This window comes from Panicum virgatum, chromosome 9K (assembly GCF_016808335.1).
Source record: "Panicum virgatum strain AP13 chromosome 9K, P.virgatum_v5, whole genome shotgun sequence".
Lineage (NCBI taxonomy): Eukaryota > Viridiplantae > Streptophyta > Magnoliopsida > Poales > Poaceae > Panicum > Panicum virgatum.
This window is the reverse complement of record NC_053144.1, coordinates 8,050,198-8,063,651: the sequence shown is the minus strand read 5'-3', so window position 1 is coordinate 8,063,651 and position 13,454 is coordinate 8,050,198. Positions and strand designations below refer to the sequence as shown.

The window sequence follows — 13,454 nt, the reverse complement described above, 5'->3', positions numbered from 1 at the left end:
TTTGTTAATCGGCACCATCATTGGGCCTACTGAGATCGAGTGCGTTAAGCTATTGTTAACAGACTAAAAGCTGCAGGTTGAACCGGCGTACCTGATTTACATATAGGTACTCTTGATCATACAGGACACAAAATACGGGCACGCTTGATACAATTATGGAAGTGTACAAGCCTTCTCAAAAGAATACTAGATGCGGCATCAGTTACTCAATTAACATAGCAATAGCAACGTACAGTCAGACATCTCTTTCCCAAGGTGTTATGAAATGTGACCTGATGCTGATGCTTGGAAGGCAGATGGCCATTTTTTTCATTCTGGGATGCCGATCGGTGAACCGGAATGAAAGAGACGTATGATCTCTTAATGCACCGTGAATGACGTTTTTCCTATGCGCTAGGTCAGTTATCTCTGGTACAGAAGTTGAAAGCTTAACCTCGCCCAACGGTGGTATCAATTCTTGGCAGGCGATGATATGATGTAACAACCTCATTTCTCGTCATCAAGTATATATCTGCAAATTAATTGCCAAAGAATCTATGCCAGTTACTGCGGTGAGGATCTGAAATGTTCACAATGAAGAACTAGTTTATTGCTGTGGTGAAGATCTAAAATGTGCTTCCAGAGGAAATGAGACGGTATACCTTGTGTGTTGCCTTGATGCTTCAGAAATCATCTCAAGTTCTTCTCTTTTTCTCTGACCATGTTGGCCCGTATATTAACAAGTTGGTTCTACCAAACCTCCTGTCAGCTATCTGCAGTGTTTCAGAATAAGTGAGGAACTGCAACGATCATCAAGAGAGATAGGCACTACAGGGTCCAACAAGTTATGCACTATATCAAATCAGGACTATAATGGAGCCAAGCAGAAGACAAACACACCTTTATAAGGTTTCCGCAGGATTCAGCCATATCTGTTTTCAGTGGGTACTCAACTAGCTAGTGAACATAGATGAAGTCACAAATGTGCATAGGAGAAAAATAGTTTGGTTTACAGAGCATTAGGAACTCACAATGAAACAATCTTTTCCAACCAATGGTGACCTTGAAAGTTGATCGAGTAGTGTGCTATAGTTGACCTCCAGATATGGTGGTGTTACACTAATATAATCAAAGGAAGGATATTTACCTGATAGAGATACAGAAAAGGAGTTGGAGAAGAGAAAAATAATAGCAACATTGCTATGATTTATTATATGAATTTTATCAGCTTCCTCATGGGAAATCTAATTACTTATATCATTACAATTAAACTAGAGAAGTGCAGATGACTCTTGGATGCTGAATTGCTAAGCAGAAATTCCGCACCATACAATACAATATGCAGACCGCTGCTAGATAATCAAGACAAGTTACTTGTTCTGTGCACCCCTTCATTCTAACTGGACCTGTAGCATACTATATCACTTCTCTTTTTATCTAAAAAATGATCCCTAGACATCAAAAGAATCTTTCCAAGAATTGCTGGGTTCCACACCAAACAATATTTAATGAAGTGCAGTTTTCACATCAAATTGCTAATACAGACTAAATCAAGAAGCACCAAAAGCAGCTTGGGCACTGGTATCCAAACCGAAGTCAGAAGTCGGCCTTGGTGTTTTGAATCTTAAAACACAGAATGAAACTCTCTTGCTTAAAAACTTGAACGAAACTTGTTTTCATTTGCAACCCTGAGCTCAGGGTTCCTTGTGGTGGTGGGATATTCTTAAACTGTTAGACTCCTTCAATGGGATAGCAACAGTAACAGTCCAAGATGGAAAGAGACAGGATTTTTTACTCTTTCATGTCCCATTATCAGCTGAAGCTTTTTGACAATTTTTGGAGCTGCAACAGTCGGTACAGTCTCTGCCCTCAACATTTGAGCATGATTTTGGATACATATTATTTCACTCCTGCCAAAGCTTATCAAATTCTAATTGGAGACAGTGCAGTGGACCCAGTTCTTTTGCCTTCTCTTATAAGATAGGCTAAACACTCGCAGCCTTCTCAAAAGAAAGAATATGGTGTCACGTCCCTGATCAGGGACCGTGCAAAACTAGGTAAATTGGGGGAATTGTGAGGGACAAATGGACGCTGAACCGGACACTTGATATCGGGCATGCCGGCGGCGGCTGCGCCCAATCTCAAGGCCCGGAGTTAGATGAGGATCTCTTGATAATTCTTGCTTTTTCTCTCCCTCAAAAGAAATACAATCCCATCCTTATATAGAGATGGGCTGACTTGACCCTTAAGAAACATTGACTTGACCCGTAAGAAACCAATCTCTAAATTTAAGGAAATAACAAACCAATCTAATCTAATCTTTCCTAATATCTGGACCCTATTACTGTTCACGTCGTAAACAGTACTTTATGCACATGGCATCTCTTCCCTCCTTCGAAGACAGCTCGCCCTCGAGTTGTGATGATCAGGTGGAGCCCACGGTTCCAAGCGCATGCGTGCCCTCGGTGGCCGGCGCCGAGGCGTGGCAGCATGTCCCGGAGACCCTGATTTCTTGGTCTTGCCATGCAGATGCATGCCGAGGAGTTGAAGTTGATCTGCCACTGTGGGAAAAGCGAGACAAACCATGGAGACGCCATGTGGGGTACGAACCGGCAACTGCGGCAGCGCGGGTCTCAACCGGCTACGGATTCGAGCAGGGGCTGGATCAGCAACAACTAGGGCCTCATGACAAGCAAGCTGATCCACGGAGACGGCGTATTGAAGCTGCTGCTGTGCCGCCGTGGCGGAAAGTGGCAATGCCAGCGCTGCCCGTGCTTGTCGCCTGGCCAAGAATCCACGTGCTGCTGCTTGAAGCCGTGTTGCCGCCTTGTCTCGCCGCAAGCTCTCCTTCAACTTCAGGAGCAAGGCTTTGATCTTTGCGCAATCTTCTAGCATGTTGGCGCACAAATCTTCCACTGATGTTGATGGATCACCGGCAGCAGAAGCCATGATCGAAACCGAAGCAAGCTGATACCAATTGTCACGTCCCTGATCAGGGACCGTGCAAAACTAGGTAAATTGGGGGAATTGTGAGGGACAAATGGACGCTGAACCGGACACTTGATATCGGGCATGCCGGCGGCGGCTGCGCCCAATCTCAAGGCCCGGAGTTAGATGAGGATCTCTTGATAATTCTTGCTTTTTCTCTCCCTCAAAAGAAATACAATCCCATCCTTATATAGAGATGGGCTGACTTGACCCTTAAGAAACATTGACTTGACCCGTAAGAAACCAATCTCTAAATTTAAGGAAATAACAAACCAATCTAATCTAATCTTTCCTAATATCTGGACCCTATTACTGTTCACGTCGTAAACAGTACTTTATGCACATGGCATATGGAGTTACCTCCTATGACTATCTTGTGTGCTAATTAAGCTGAAGAGACACTGAAGCATCTCTTCCTAGACTGTGAGTTTGCAAGAAATTAATGGGCCTTGATCCACCTTGACATTCATGATCAAACAGACCCATTTCAGGTATTGGAAAATTTCAAGAATCATTATCAGTTCCTTTTATTCATGGAGTACACCAATTGGTCATCCTGAAACGATCTCATTTTCAAGAACATGGCACCAATCATGCAAAGAGAAGTTCAACACCTTGTTTGCTCTGGTTATCTGTCAAGCAAAGAAATCCTACTTCCCTTGGTGGCTAGAAAACGTGTTGTAATATTTATTTATTTATTTGCTTGTTTCTTTTCTCCTGTGAATACTCTTTGCCTCCATAGAATGGAAGAGATAATGAAATTTATTCGATTTTGAACTTCTACTTTCGTTTAGAATTTAGGCATTATTTTTCCCTTAATATACTTATAGCCAGTAGGGGTAAACCGTAAACCCCCCATGTTTCATTAAAAAACACATTCAATCTGAAGAAATTATCCGTAATTTTCCTAAAACTAGCAATCTATTAGTTTTTGTACGATATTTGATCATAGAATTATATTGTACATTTGTTCACTCACCACTGTCTCTTTATCTCAGTGGCCATACCGCAATATTAATATCCATTACCTAAGGAGATTTGTACCTTGAGATTTTTCGGCATTGGCCAAAAAATTTTCAACACGAAGCATATGTATCTGTGAGACATCAAGAAATCCAGTACACTCCAGATTTGGTTTAAGAACCTCCGAGATAACCCAAGGATCCATCTCAACAAAATGTGCCTAGATAAAACAAAAGACAAACACATCAATGAATACATTGCATAATTTCTCATTTGCATCACACACCAAATCCAATTTCAGAATCAACCTCTTCAAGAAGGTTTTATACACTTCTTAGTTGACATGAATTAAAATCAATCTCATAGCTATACAGTTAGATAAAAAAATCCACAGGAGGAACTAGGTAGCATTGTAAATAAGAAATAGGCACACAAATTGAAACTCAGTTCTTAGATAATGTTTGAAAAAAATCATTATGAATATCGAACATAAAAAATACAGTGCATTGGATGTGTTTGTGTGCATGAACAATGAACTGTTGGCTTGCATCCAGTAGTCCTTGGATATATGACGACATCATAAGAATTTTGTTTTAATCCACCAGAAGAACTTGAAGTTAACATGTCAGTTGCCATGACTTGAATAGCAGAAAAGTCTCTACTTTGGAGACTCAAATGTAGCTTTACAAATGATCATCTTAACAACCATTTTAGTATTTCCAGGATGTGCCTATGCTGCTTGCTTCATACAACAAACTGAAATTTGTGTGCTACCATCCATGATTCCTACAGTGTAAGGGCCCACAAAGATGTAAAAAAATGAGGCGAATGAAGGTACACTTCTGTACCGCACACAGACCAGGTATTACTTTGCACACAGGCTATTATTTACAGAGACTTCCTTTTAATAAAATGTCAATATACATATTCCATGAGCTTATTTAGAATTGTGATAGAATCGGAAGAGGTAATTTGATGAATAGTTTTTTCAGGGATTATTTGCATTAATTTCTGGACTATCATGACTCATGTTTCAGCATGAGTTGTTCGACAACCTCTGAACATCCTCGGCTCATAGCTTCGATTCCAACAGATCCAGTACCACTATACAAGTCTAACCACCGACCTGGTCTGAGTGAAGCAGGAGAACCACCAGCTGACTGCAAGTTATGATTACGAGTAAATGAATGTCTAGGAATAAATCAAAAAGGAAACAAATGATTAGAGTCACATCAACAAAATCAATAAATATATACCTGCAAAATGTCAAAGGCTGCTCCTCGGACTACTTCCATCATTGGACGAACATTCCTATCTTTGGGTGAAAGTAATTTTCTTCTACGGACTTTTCCACCTAGCACCTGAAAGAAATATGCATACTTTAACACCGTAACTACCTTATGTTGAAATAAACAGTGGACTGAATTTCAAAATTAGATGCGGAAGAGGCCCCAATGGCAGTCTTAGTACTTAGAATATCAAGTAAATCAATGGCAATTTTGGGGAAAGATTATGCGGTTAAACTGAAACCGTTAAAGAATAATTCTATAGATGGGCTTATTTAAACAATAAAAATGTTGTTCCTCCAATCTGGCATTTCGGGTTAACGATAGATTTGTTTGCATATGATTTGGTTTGTTGTGAAAGGAAAATAGCAATAAGCAGATCCTTTATCTGGACAAGCACATCAACACATGAGGCACTCTTTCTTCAGAAGCTGCAACGATTTACATAATTCGGGGAACTGCTTCATTCAGCCATGCAGGTTATACAACAACAACAACAACAACATAGCCTTTTTTCCCAAGCAAGTTGGGGTAGGCTAGAGATGAAACCCGAAAGAAATAAGTTCAAGGTTCAGGCACATTGATAGCTAGTCTCCAAGCGCTCCTATCCAAAGCTATCTCTTTAGAGATATTCCAATCCTTAAGGTCTCTCTTAACCGACTCATACCATGCAGGTTATAACATGAACATAATTTAAGTGTACAGGACAACCAAATGAAACATGCTTGCATCAATCTCAACAGTTTGTATGGCTTTGCAATCACTATAAGATCGATGACACATGACATGTGCCAAGATGCATCACTGTTATCTGATCAAATCTGATAGTAGTATTTTCTTTATAAAAAAAAGGGGTGTGTGTGTGTGTGTGTGGTACTGATGTACATGCTGATCTTCAGACATCAGGTCTAAAAGCAAAACCACTTCCACCTTAATGGATCAATGCAGGCTGCGTACAAATGGACGCGGCATATAAACATAAATGGATTAAAATCGAATCATGTTGTAGTGTGATTCTGGAGCAGACTGATACGGTTGATAACATCACAGGCACCAAAACATTGACACAGGAACCGTTTGTGTCCAGACCTGAAGCAATTTGTGAGTCTCCCGAGGCTCCGTCGCTTTCGACGGAGCAACCGAAGCCTCCGCGGCCTCCTCCCCTCTCCCCGACCGCCGCCGCCCCCGCCTATCCCTCCTCCTCTCTTCCTAGAGAGAATAAAAACAAAAACACCCCACTCAAATCACACCAATCTGCAACGCAAATCACTGAGGAGAAACCCAAACTCATTATAACAAACCCTTGGGTCCTCCTCCGCGTCATCCTCGAAGTCGTCGGGGTTGAGCCCGTACCGCTCCAGGAAGCGCCTGCGCTCCCTCGCCGCCGCAGCGGCGCCCGAAGGGGCCGCGGAGGCTGCGACGGGGAGACGGCGAACGGAGGTTCGGATGGACACTCGCTTACTGGGGTTTGGGGCGGGAAGAGTCGGGAGGAAGGGGGGAGCGGCGAGAGTGGAGGACGCCATCGGCGATGGGTGGCGCGAGCTCGGCAGCGCCCGTTCCTTCCCGGGAGACGAGACGAGAGGGGATAAGAGAGGTTTCCTCTATCGCAGAGGAGTGTGCTCTCGACAGCCTGATTGTGGCCATGTTTGGTTGATAAGGTGATTTTTTTTTTTTGATAAAGTCCATTTTTGACCATCCAACTCTTGCCTTGATTTGATTTTGGCCATTAAACTTCAAAACCGGGTATTCTTGACCATCGAACTCTCAAAACCGTTCACATTTGACCATCTTAGTGGTTTTGAGTGTGGTTTTGCTGACGTGGCTGCTGCGTGTCAGTGGGACCCACCTGTCATGTTATTTTTTTTGATATTTCTCCTATTTTCCTCTTTCTTCTCCCTCTCTCTCCTATTTCTCTCTCCGCCGGCCCCTCCCTCCTCTCCGATGCGTGCGGCCCTCCGCCCCCTCCCTCCTCGCAGGCGCTGGCGGCGTTGATGGCGGCCCCCCGCGTGGCGAGCATGGCGGCGCTGGCGGCATGAGGCGCGCGCTCGGCCCCGCGCCGCTGCTCCTCCTGCGGCCGCACCCTGCCGTGCGGTGGCCATGGCGGCAGCACGAGCGCGGGACGGCGGCGGCAAGAGCGCGGGACGACGGCGAGCCGCACGGCCCCGACGCCCTCTCCCCTGCTCCTCGCGCTGTTGCCCCGCCCCTGCCGCCCGCAAGGCCACCTAGCCTCGGCACAGACCGCGGGCACTCGGCGGCGGAGGCCAGGGCGCGGCATCCTCGGAGCTCCGCCGGCAGCAACAGCTCTCTCTCTCGCCCGGCGACCCGATTCCGGCCTCAGCCGACGGCGCCTCCCTCTCCCCCCTCTCCCTCTGTCTGTAGCGAAAATGGTCTCTCATGTCATATTTCAATATAATGTTTTTGGCGATTGATGACACACACAACACTTGGACTAATATGATTGTTAAGATGACCATTCTCAGACTTTTAGGTTCAAGTGATGACAAAGAGAAGATATGCGTAGCTAGGCCCGAAGGGCCGCACCTACAGTGGTTCCTCTAATCGATTAGCGGACGGGGGTCGAGGGGGAGCCGCGCCTCGCGGGTCTCAGGACAGAGAAGAGACCGTGAAGAAATCCAAGTCGAAAAGATCAAAACGAAGACAATTTGATATCAGCGGTTAAACCGATGATGAGCAAATTGCACTCATTGGTGCAATGAACACAGAAGCTGCGAGCTAGGGTTTGGCACCGGATTAACCGGCGTTGGGTGTTTTACACTCACCGGTGTAATGGACTTGGAGGCCGAAGAAGCAGCAGGAGTTTTACAGGCACCGGTTAAACCGGCGATCAATGCAAAGTGAACGTCGGTGTAGTTGTCCAGAGAGTTGGTTTTCGGGAACTCTGGAACAGTTACATGCACCGGTTAAACCGGCGATGGAGATACATTCACCAGTTGATTACGTCGATTGATTAAGGTAGCTGTTGAAGTATAACGGCTAGTTGGAAAAAGGTGCTCACCGGTTAAACCGGTGATGACACAAAGTGGATCATCGGTTTAACCGGTAATAGCGTTTTTTGTCAGCCACTTTTTCAATGGCTCTTTTGGGGTGTGTGGGCTATATATACCCCCCAAGGCCGGTTGCTGCATTAAGGTTGGACGCCAGAAAAGTTGAAGAAAGTATTGCCCAAGCAAACTAACATCTCCAACCATCCTAGCAAAGCTTAGTGTCATATCTAGCTTGTGAGAAGCTTTGAGAGAGTGCCTTGTGCACTTGTATAGGGATTAGTTCTTGCGAGAGCTCCCTTGAGCAAAGTCTTGCTGCGGCAAGCAATCGTGTACTCGTCGTGTGACCCTCTGACTTAGTGTGGAGAGGCAACGACACTTTGTGCGGGGAAGGAGACCCCCTCTTGGTGAGAAGCTCCAATAGTGAAGACGGTGCCGTTGGTGACGCTTTGAGAGAGACGGTGGCGGTGGCCTTGTCTTGGTGACTTGGCGCCACTTAGCCTTTGCTTGCCGAAAGCCTTGGTGGCGAACGCAAGACGGTGATCAAGCGAAGAGACTTGGCATCACACTTGTTCTTGTTGGACAAGTGGCCGTGGACGTAGGGAGGGACTTGGTGTCCTAACCGAACCACGTTAAATCGTGTCTTGGTGTCTTCACGGGAGTTTGCATATTCTCTCCCTTACCTCTTTATTTACCGTATTACGTTTTCGCATTTACTCTATCTTGCGTGCCTTTACTTTCCTAGTTAGTTTGATTAGGATTGGCTATAGGTTGCAAGTCTTTTAGGGGCAAGTAGAGAAGTAGCATAGATAAACCTTAGTCATAACTAGCATGCGTAGGACGTGTTAGGTTTATCTCGTGCAAATAGATTGAACCCTAGGATAGAAAGCGATTAGCGACCCTATTCACCCCCTCCCCCTCTAGGGTCGGACACCCCGGTGATCCTTACACTGTCGCAGCGCACGGCGGGTGAGCTCGGATGGAGCTCGCGTGCGCCGCTATTGGGCGAGGATGGCGGCGCTACCGAGCCGTGCAACTGGCCTTCCGCCCCCTCGGCCTCCCTCTCCGGCGCGCGGTGGACTCCAGCGCAGCCTCCCTCTCCGGGTGCGCGCGGCAGCAGGCAGCAGGGGGCGGCGGCGGCGGCGGCCGCTAGCCCCGCCACCCCGCCTTGCTCCGCCAGGAACGGCACCGCGGCCGGAGTCGCCATGGCCGCCGAGCAGAGGGACCGGGAGAGAGAGGAGGGAGGGGAAGAAAGAGAGAAGAAATGAAGAGTGATAAAAAAATGGACTTATAGGTGGGCCCCACTGCCACGTGGCGTCCACGTCAGCGAAGCCGGCCACCAAAACAGCCCGATGGTAAAAAATAAACGGTTTTCATAGTTGAGTGGTCAAAGATATCCGGTTTTGGAGTTCAATGGCCAAAACCAAACCGAGGGAAGAGTTGAATGGATAAAAATGGATTTTATCCAAAAAATTTTACAAAAAGACGAATGCATGCATGGAGTACTAAATGAAATTTATTTGTGAATTTTTTTCACGGATGGATGTAATTTTTCGAGACGAATCTAATGAGTCAAGTTCCAACGTGATTGGTTACAGTGATGCTACAGTAACCGCACCTAATCATCATCTAACCATACAGTCAAAAATTTTATTAGCAATAACACATGCTACAGTACCATACTTGTGGAGGTTATTTTGCAATTAGAGTTCATTTAATATCTCTAATTAATGGTCAAATAGGTGAAAAATTTTCATAAAAACTTTTTCACCACTAACCAAATACGGCCTGTATCTGGACGGCCAAGGTGAACGAAGCTGGGCCTGTCCCGATGACAGTGGGCCGAACATGTCAGTGAGCAGAGAGCCCGGGCCCCGGACCAGGCTTGTAACCGTTGCTGCGATTGGGGAAAAAACTTCGTTAAAAAAGAAAAAGAAAAAAAATCATCTCAGAGCCGTTGTCCTGGATCCCGTCTCTCCCCGGCCACCGCCTCGCCCAACGGCTCTATTCCCGTGCGGCCGTGCCCCCCGCCTCCCACGTTGACCGTTGCGAGTTTAAAGCATCCCCTTCCTCTCGCCCCTTCTTCCCCCACCCGCTCTTCCTCTTCTCCGCCGATTCATCCCACCATCGCGAAACCCTAGCCCAAGGGAAGAGAGAGAGAGAGAGAGAGAGAGAGAGAGAGAGAGAGAGAGAGAGAGAGAGAGAGAATCCAGAGATCGGCGCCATGAACGACCTCATGACCAAATCCTTCATGAGCTATGTCGACCTGAAGAAGGCGGCGATGAAGGACCTGGAGGCGGGGGGCGACGGGATCGAGCTCCCGGAGTCTGGCGGCGTCACGGACGAGCGCCTGCGCGGGTTCTTCGAGGAGGCGGAGGCGGTGAAGGCGGAGATGGCGGCGATCCGCGACGCGCTCGACCGCCTCCACGCCGCCAACGAGGAGGGCAAGTCGCTGCACCAGGCCGACGCCCTCCGCGCGCACCGGGGCCGCGTCAACGCCGACATCGTCGCCGTGCTCCGCCGCGCCCGCCACATCCGCGCCAGGCTCGAGTCCCTGGACCGCGCCAACGCCGCGCAGCGGAGGCTCTCCGCGGGGTGCCGCGAGGGCACGCCGCTCGACCGCACGCGCACCGCCGTCACTGCGGGGCTCCGGAAGAAGCTCAAGGACCTCATGCTCGACTTCCAGGCGCTGCGGCAGCGGATGATGTCCGAGTACAAGGAGACCGTGGAGCGCCGCTACTACACGCTCACCGGGGAGGTCCCCGAGGAGGAGGTGATCGAGCGCATCATCTCCGACGGCCGCGGCGAGGAGCTCCTGGGCGCCGCCGTCGCGGAGCACGGCAAGGGCGCCGTGCTCGCCGCGGTGCACGAGATCCAGGACCGCCATGACGCGGCGCGCGAAGTGGAGCGCAGCCTCCTCGAGCTCCACCAGGTGTTTCTCGACATGGCCGTCATGGTGGAGACGCAGGGGGAGAAGCTCGACGACATCGAGAGCCACGTCGCCAACGCCTCCCACTACGTGCAGGGCGGCAACAAGGAGCTGGGCAAGGCCAAGGAGTACCAGCGGAGCAGCCGCAGGTGCCTCTGCATCGGCATCATCATCCTGCTCCTCCTCGTCCTCCTCGTCATCGTGCCCATCGCCACCAGCTTCAGGAAGTCTTGAGCGAAATGTGATGTCCTCGTCATCGTGCCCATCGCCACCAGCTTCAGGAAGTCTTGAGCGAAATGTGATGGAGGAAGAACAACGCTGGGGTTGTGAATTGTGATGATGATGAGTTTCGGACACTCTGCGGTTGTGTCTCGTGTTGTTTGATTTCGTATTCGTTAATTTTAGCCCGAATGTTTCTGTATCCATCAGGATTTAGCTGATGAAATCACCGTTAACTGAATGATCAGTTCCTTTGTTACGTGTACTGTATGACATGAGATTTAGTGGTGACATTTAGCAGTTGAAATTCAAAATTACCCATGCCTGTGCTAAATCGTTCCTGTACCTACGGCCACAATTCCACAGACAAGTGCTCTAAACTTGGTGCCTTGGTCAATGAAGCTGACTGATTTCGTTGTTCTGTCCTGATTTCATCAGGAAACGGCTACTACCACTGTATGCATTGTCCAACCTGAAAGAAGTCAATTTTTTCGCTGATCTGTTTTGTGCTGATGTTAAATCTCATTGATCAGCAAAGAGATCAGAGGGTGAACGGTGAAGGCCCTTCAACATTGCAATAAACAAACTCAAGCTTCGGGGCCACTCTGCTGCTGTGTCTCTTCACGTCGTCTGATTTCGTGTTCATTAACTACTTGCGGCCTCGAGTTTTGGTCGAAAATTTGGTGAACTCGGGAAACTCTGCAGATTAATTCGATTCTATTGATAGTTTGGTCTGGTCACTCTGCAGTTGTCTCAAATGTTGTTTGATTCCACATACTGAATTGTCCCCTCAATGTTTGTGTACCAAATCTACCCGGGTGGTGAAATATGCTACCGGTTGCAGTTCCTTTTGATTCTTCGAGCCCCTGCATGATATGTGAGATTGGTGAACTTCTGCTAATCAAACGTTACAACCAACACACCCTACCCCACCACATGGCGAAAAGTGGCTAAAATGTTACAAATGGTGCAACTCACATTGGCATCAGAAAAAAAAAACAGTTTTGAGCTCATAAAATGACTTGGCCAATCATTGATGCTCGGATTATTGTTGCGATACTCAAATCTTGAATCACTGGTCAGGTCGCCGGTCCGAGAGAAGGCAAGGTATGCAGATTTTTCCTGCCCCGACGTCTCGATGCTATAATCTCCAGCGATCAGAAACGAGTTCACGAGTTGCCCCATCTGAAGATGAGAGGAGTGACCTCCTGTGATATGATTTTTGTTCCGATACCATTTTGCAGAAAACATGACATTTTTGTTGCGGAAGTTGCAGCGTCGTATCGCAGCTTTGTCCAGAGCCTCAGTTTCAAACTGGAACTAGGACACGCCTTGTATGATTACAGTATTGGAGGTAAGCTTCGCAAAGCATCACTTGATATATGTTCATCCCACGTTAATAGTATCGCCATCTGGATATATCATATACTCCATCCGTTTCAAAAAAAAATTAGGTTAAGGAAAATATTCCGGTCTTGAACATTCAAAAGTGAATGTCTACGACCACAATGAAACAAATCTGGCCACGAGACCAGAAATTACATGAGTGCTTAGACTCTAAACCTCTGATGGAGGAACACAAAAGATAAAAAAGAAAGAGAAAAGAAAGAAAACTTGAACAACTAAGGTTCAAACTTCTACGTCCCTCCTCCAATCTTGATTTGGTCCTCAAATATTAACTCACATCAGCTGTCTTCTTAGAAATTTTTAATGTAAAACTCGCCGATGGGCATGTGCTGCCATGGTGTCGCCATCAAGGACTCCAAGACGCTGCCTCAAGAGGAGAGCATCATTTGATGCCGCCGTCCGAACTAGTTATTCGGTTCTTTGGTTTTCACCAGGATATGTCCCTGCATAATGAGGTTCCCACGGCAATGCCTTCAACAAGAAAAATGATGCTCATGACACCATCATCACCGACTAAAGCTAGACTTTCGTCCGAGAACCTGCACACCAACAAGCAAAGCACGGCGTCTGGTGGCCCCTGGTAGCCCCACCAGAAAGCATGTAGGACGTCCGGCAAATGGAGGCAAGCTCCCACAGCAGTGACCACGTGAGCGAAGAAGACATCCCCACCTTGAGCTTAGC

At 47.3% G+C, this 13,454-nt stretch overlaps 2 protein-coding genes across 7 annotated transcripts; one reads left to right on the top strand and one right to left on the bottom strand.

Annotated features, from left to right (window-relative positions):
• Nucleotides 1–6,855, bottom strand: LOC120649843 (putative rRNA methyltransferase YlbH). 4 transcript variants are annotated; one of them, XM_039926746.1, is made up of 9 exons: nt 6,518–6,739; nt 6,306–6,425; nt 5,187–5,291; nt 4,986–5,090; nt 4,012–4,150; nt 1,011–1,126; nt 880–936; nt 642–752; nt 1–559 (listed from the first exon to the last, which is right to left on the bottom strand). In XM_039926746.1, the coding sequence occupies exons 1-8, from the start codon at nt 6,737–6,739 to the stop codon at nt 675–677; spliced, it is 942 nt and encodes a 313-aa protein (XP_039782680.1). In that variant the 3' UTR covers nt 1–559; nt 642–674. The 4 variants fall into 4 exon arrangements, with proteins under 4 accessions (XP_039782680.1, XP_039782681.1, XP_039782679.1 ...); XM_039926747.1 differs by having other exon boundaries at nt 1–534; XM_039926745.1 differs by having other exon boundaries at nt 5–511; nt 6,518–6,855.
• A 3,367-nt stretch (nt 6,856–10,222) lies between these two features.
• LOC120649844 (syntaxin-related protein KNOLLE-like) lies at nt 10,223–11,683 on the top strand. 3 transcript variants are annotated; one of them, XM_039926751.1, is made up of 3 exons: nt 10,223–10,366; nt 10,402–11,371; nt 11,429–11,683. In XM_039926751.1, the coding sequence occupies exons 2-3, from the start codon at nt 10,443–10,445 to the stop codon at nt 11,436–11,438; spliced, it is 939 nt and encodes a 312-aa protein (XP_039782685.1). In that variant the 5' UTR covers nt 10,223–10,366; nt 10,402–10,442; the 3' UTR covers nt 11,439–11,683. The 3 variants fall into 3 exon arrangements, with proteins under 3 accessions (XP_039782685.1, XP_039782686.1, XP_039782684.1); XM_039926752.1 differs by having other exon boundaries at nt 10,402–11,393; nt 11,455–11,683; XM_039926750.1 differs by having other exon boundaries at nt 10,250–10,384; nt 10,430–11,683.
• Nucleotides 11,684–13,454: the final 1,771 nt, after the last annotated feature.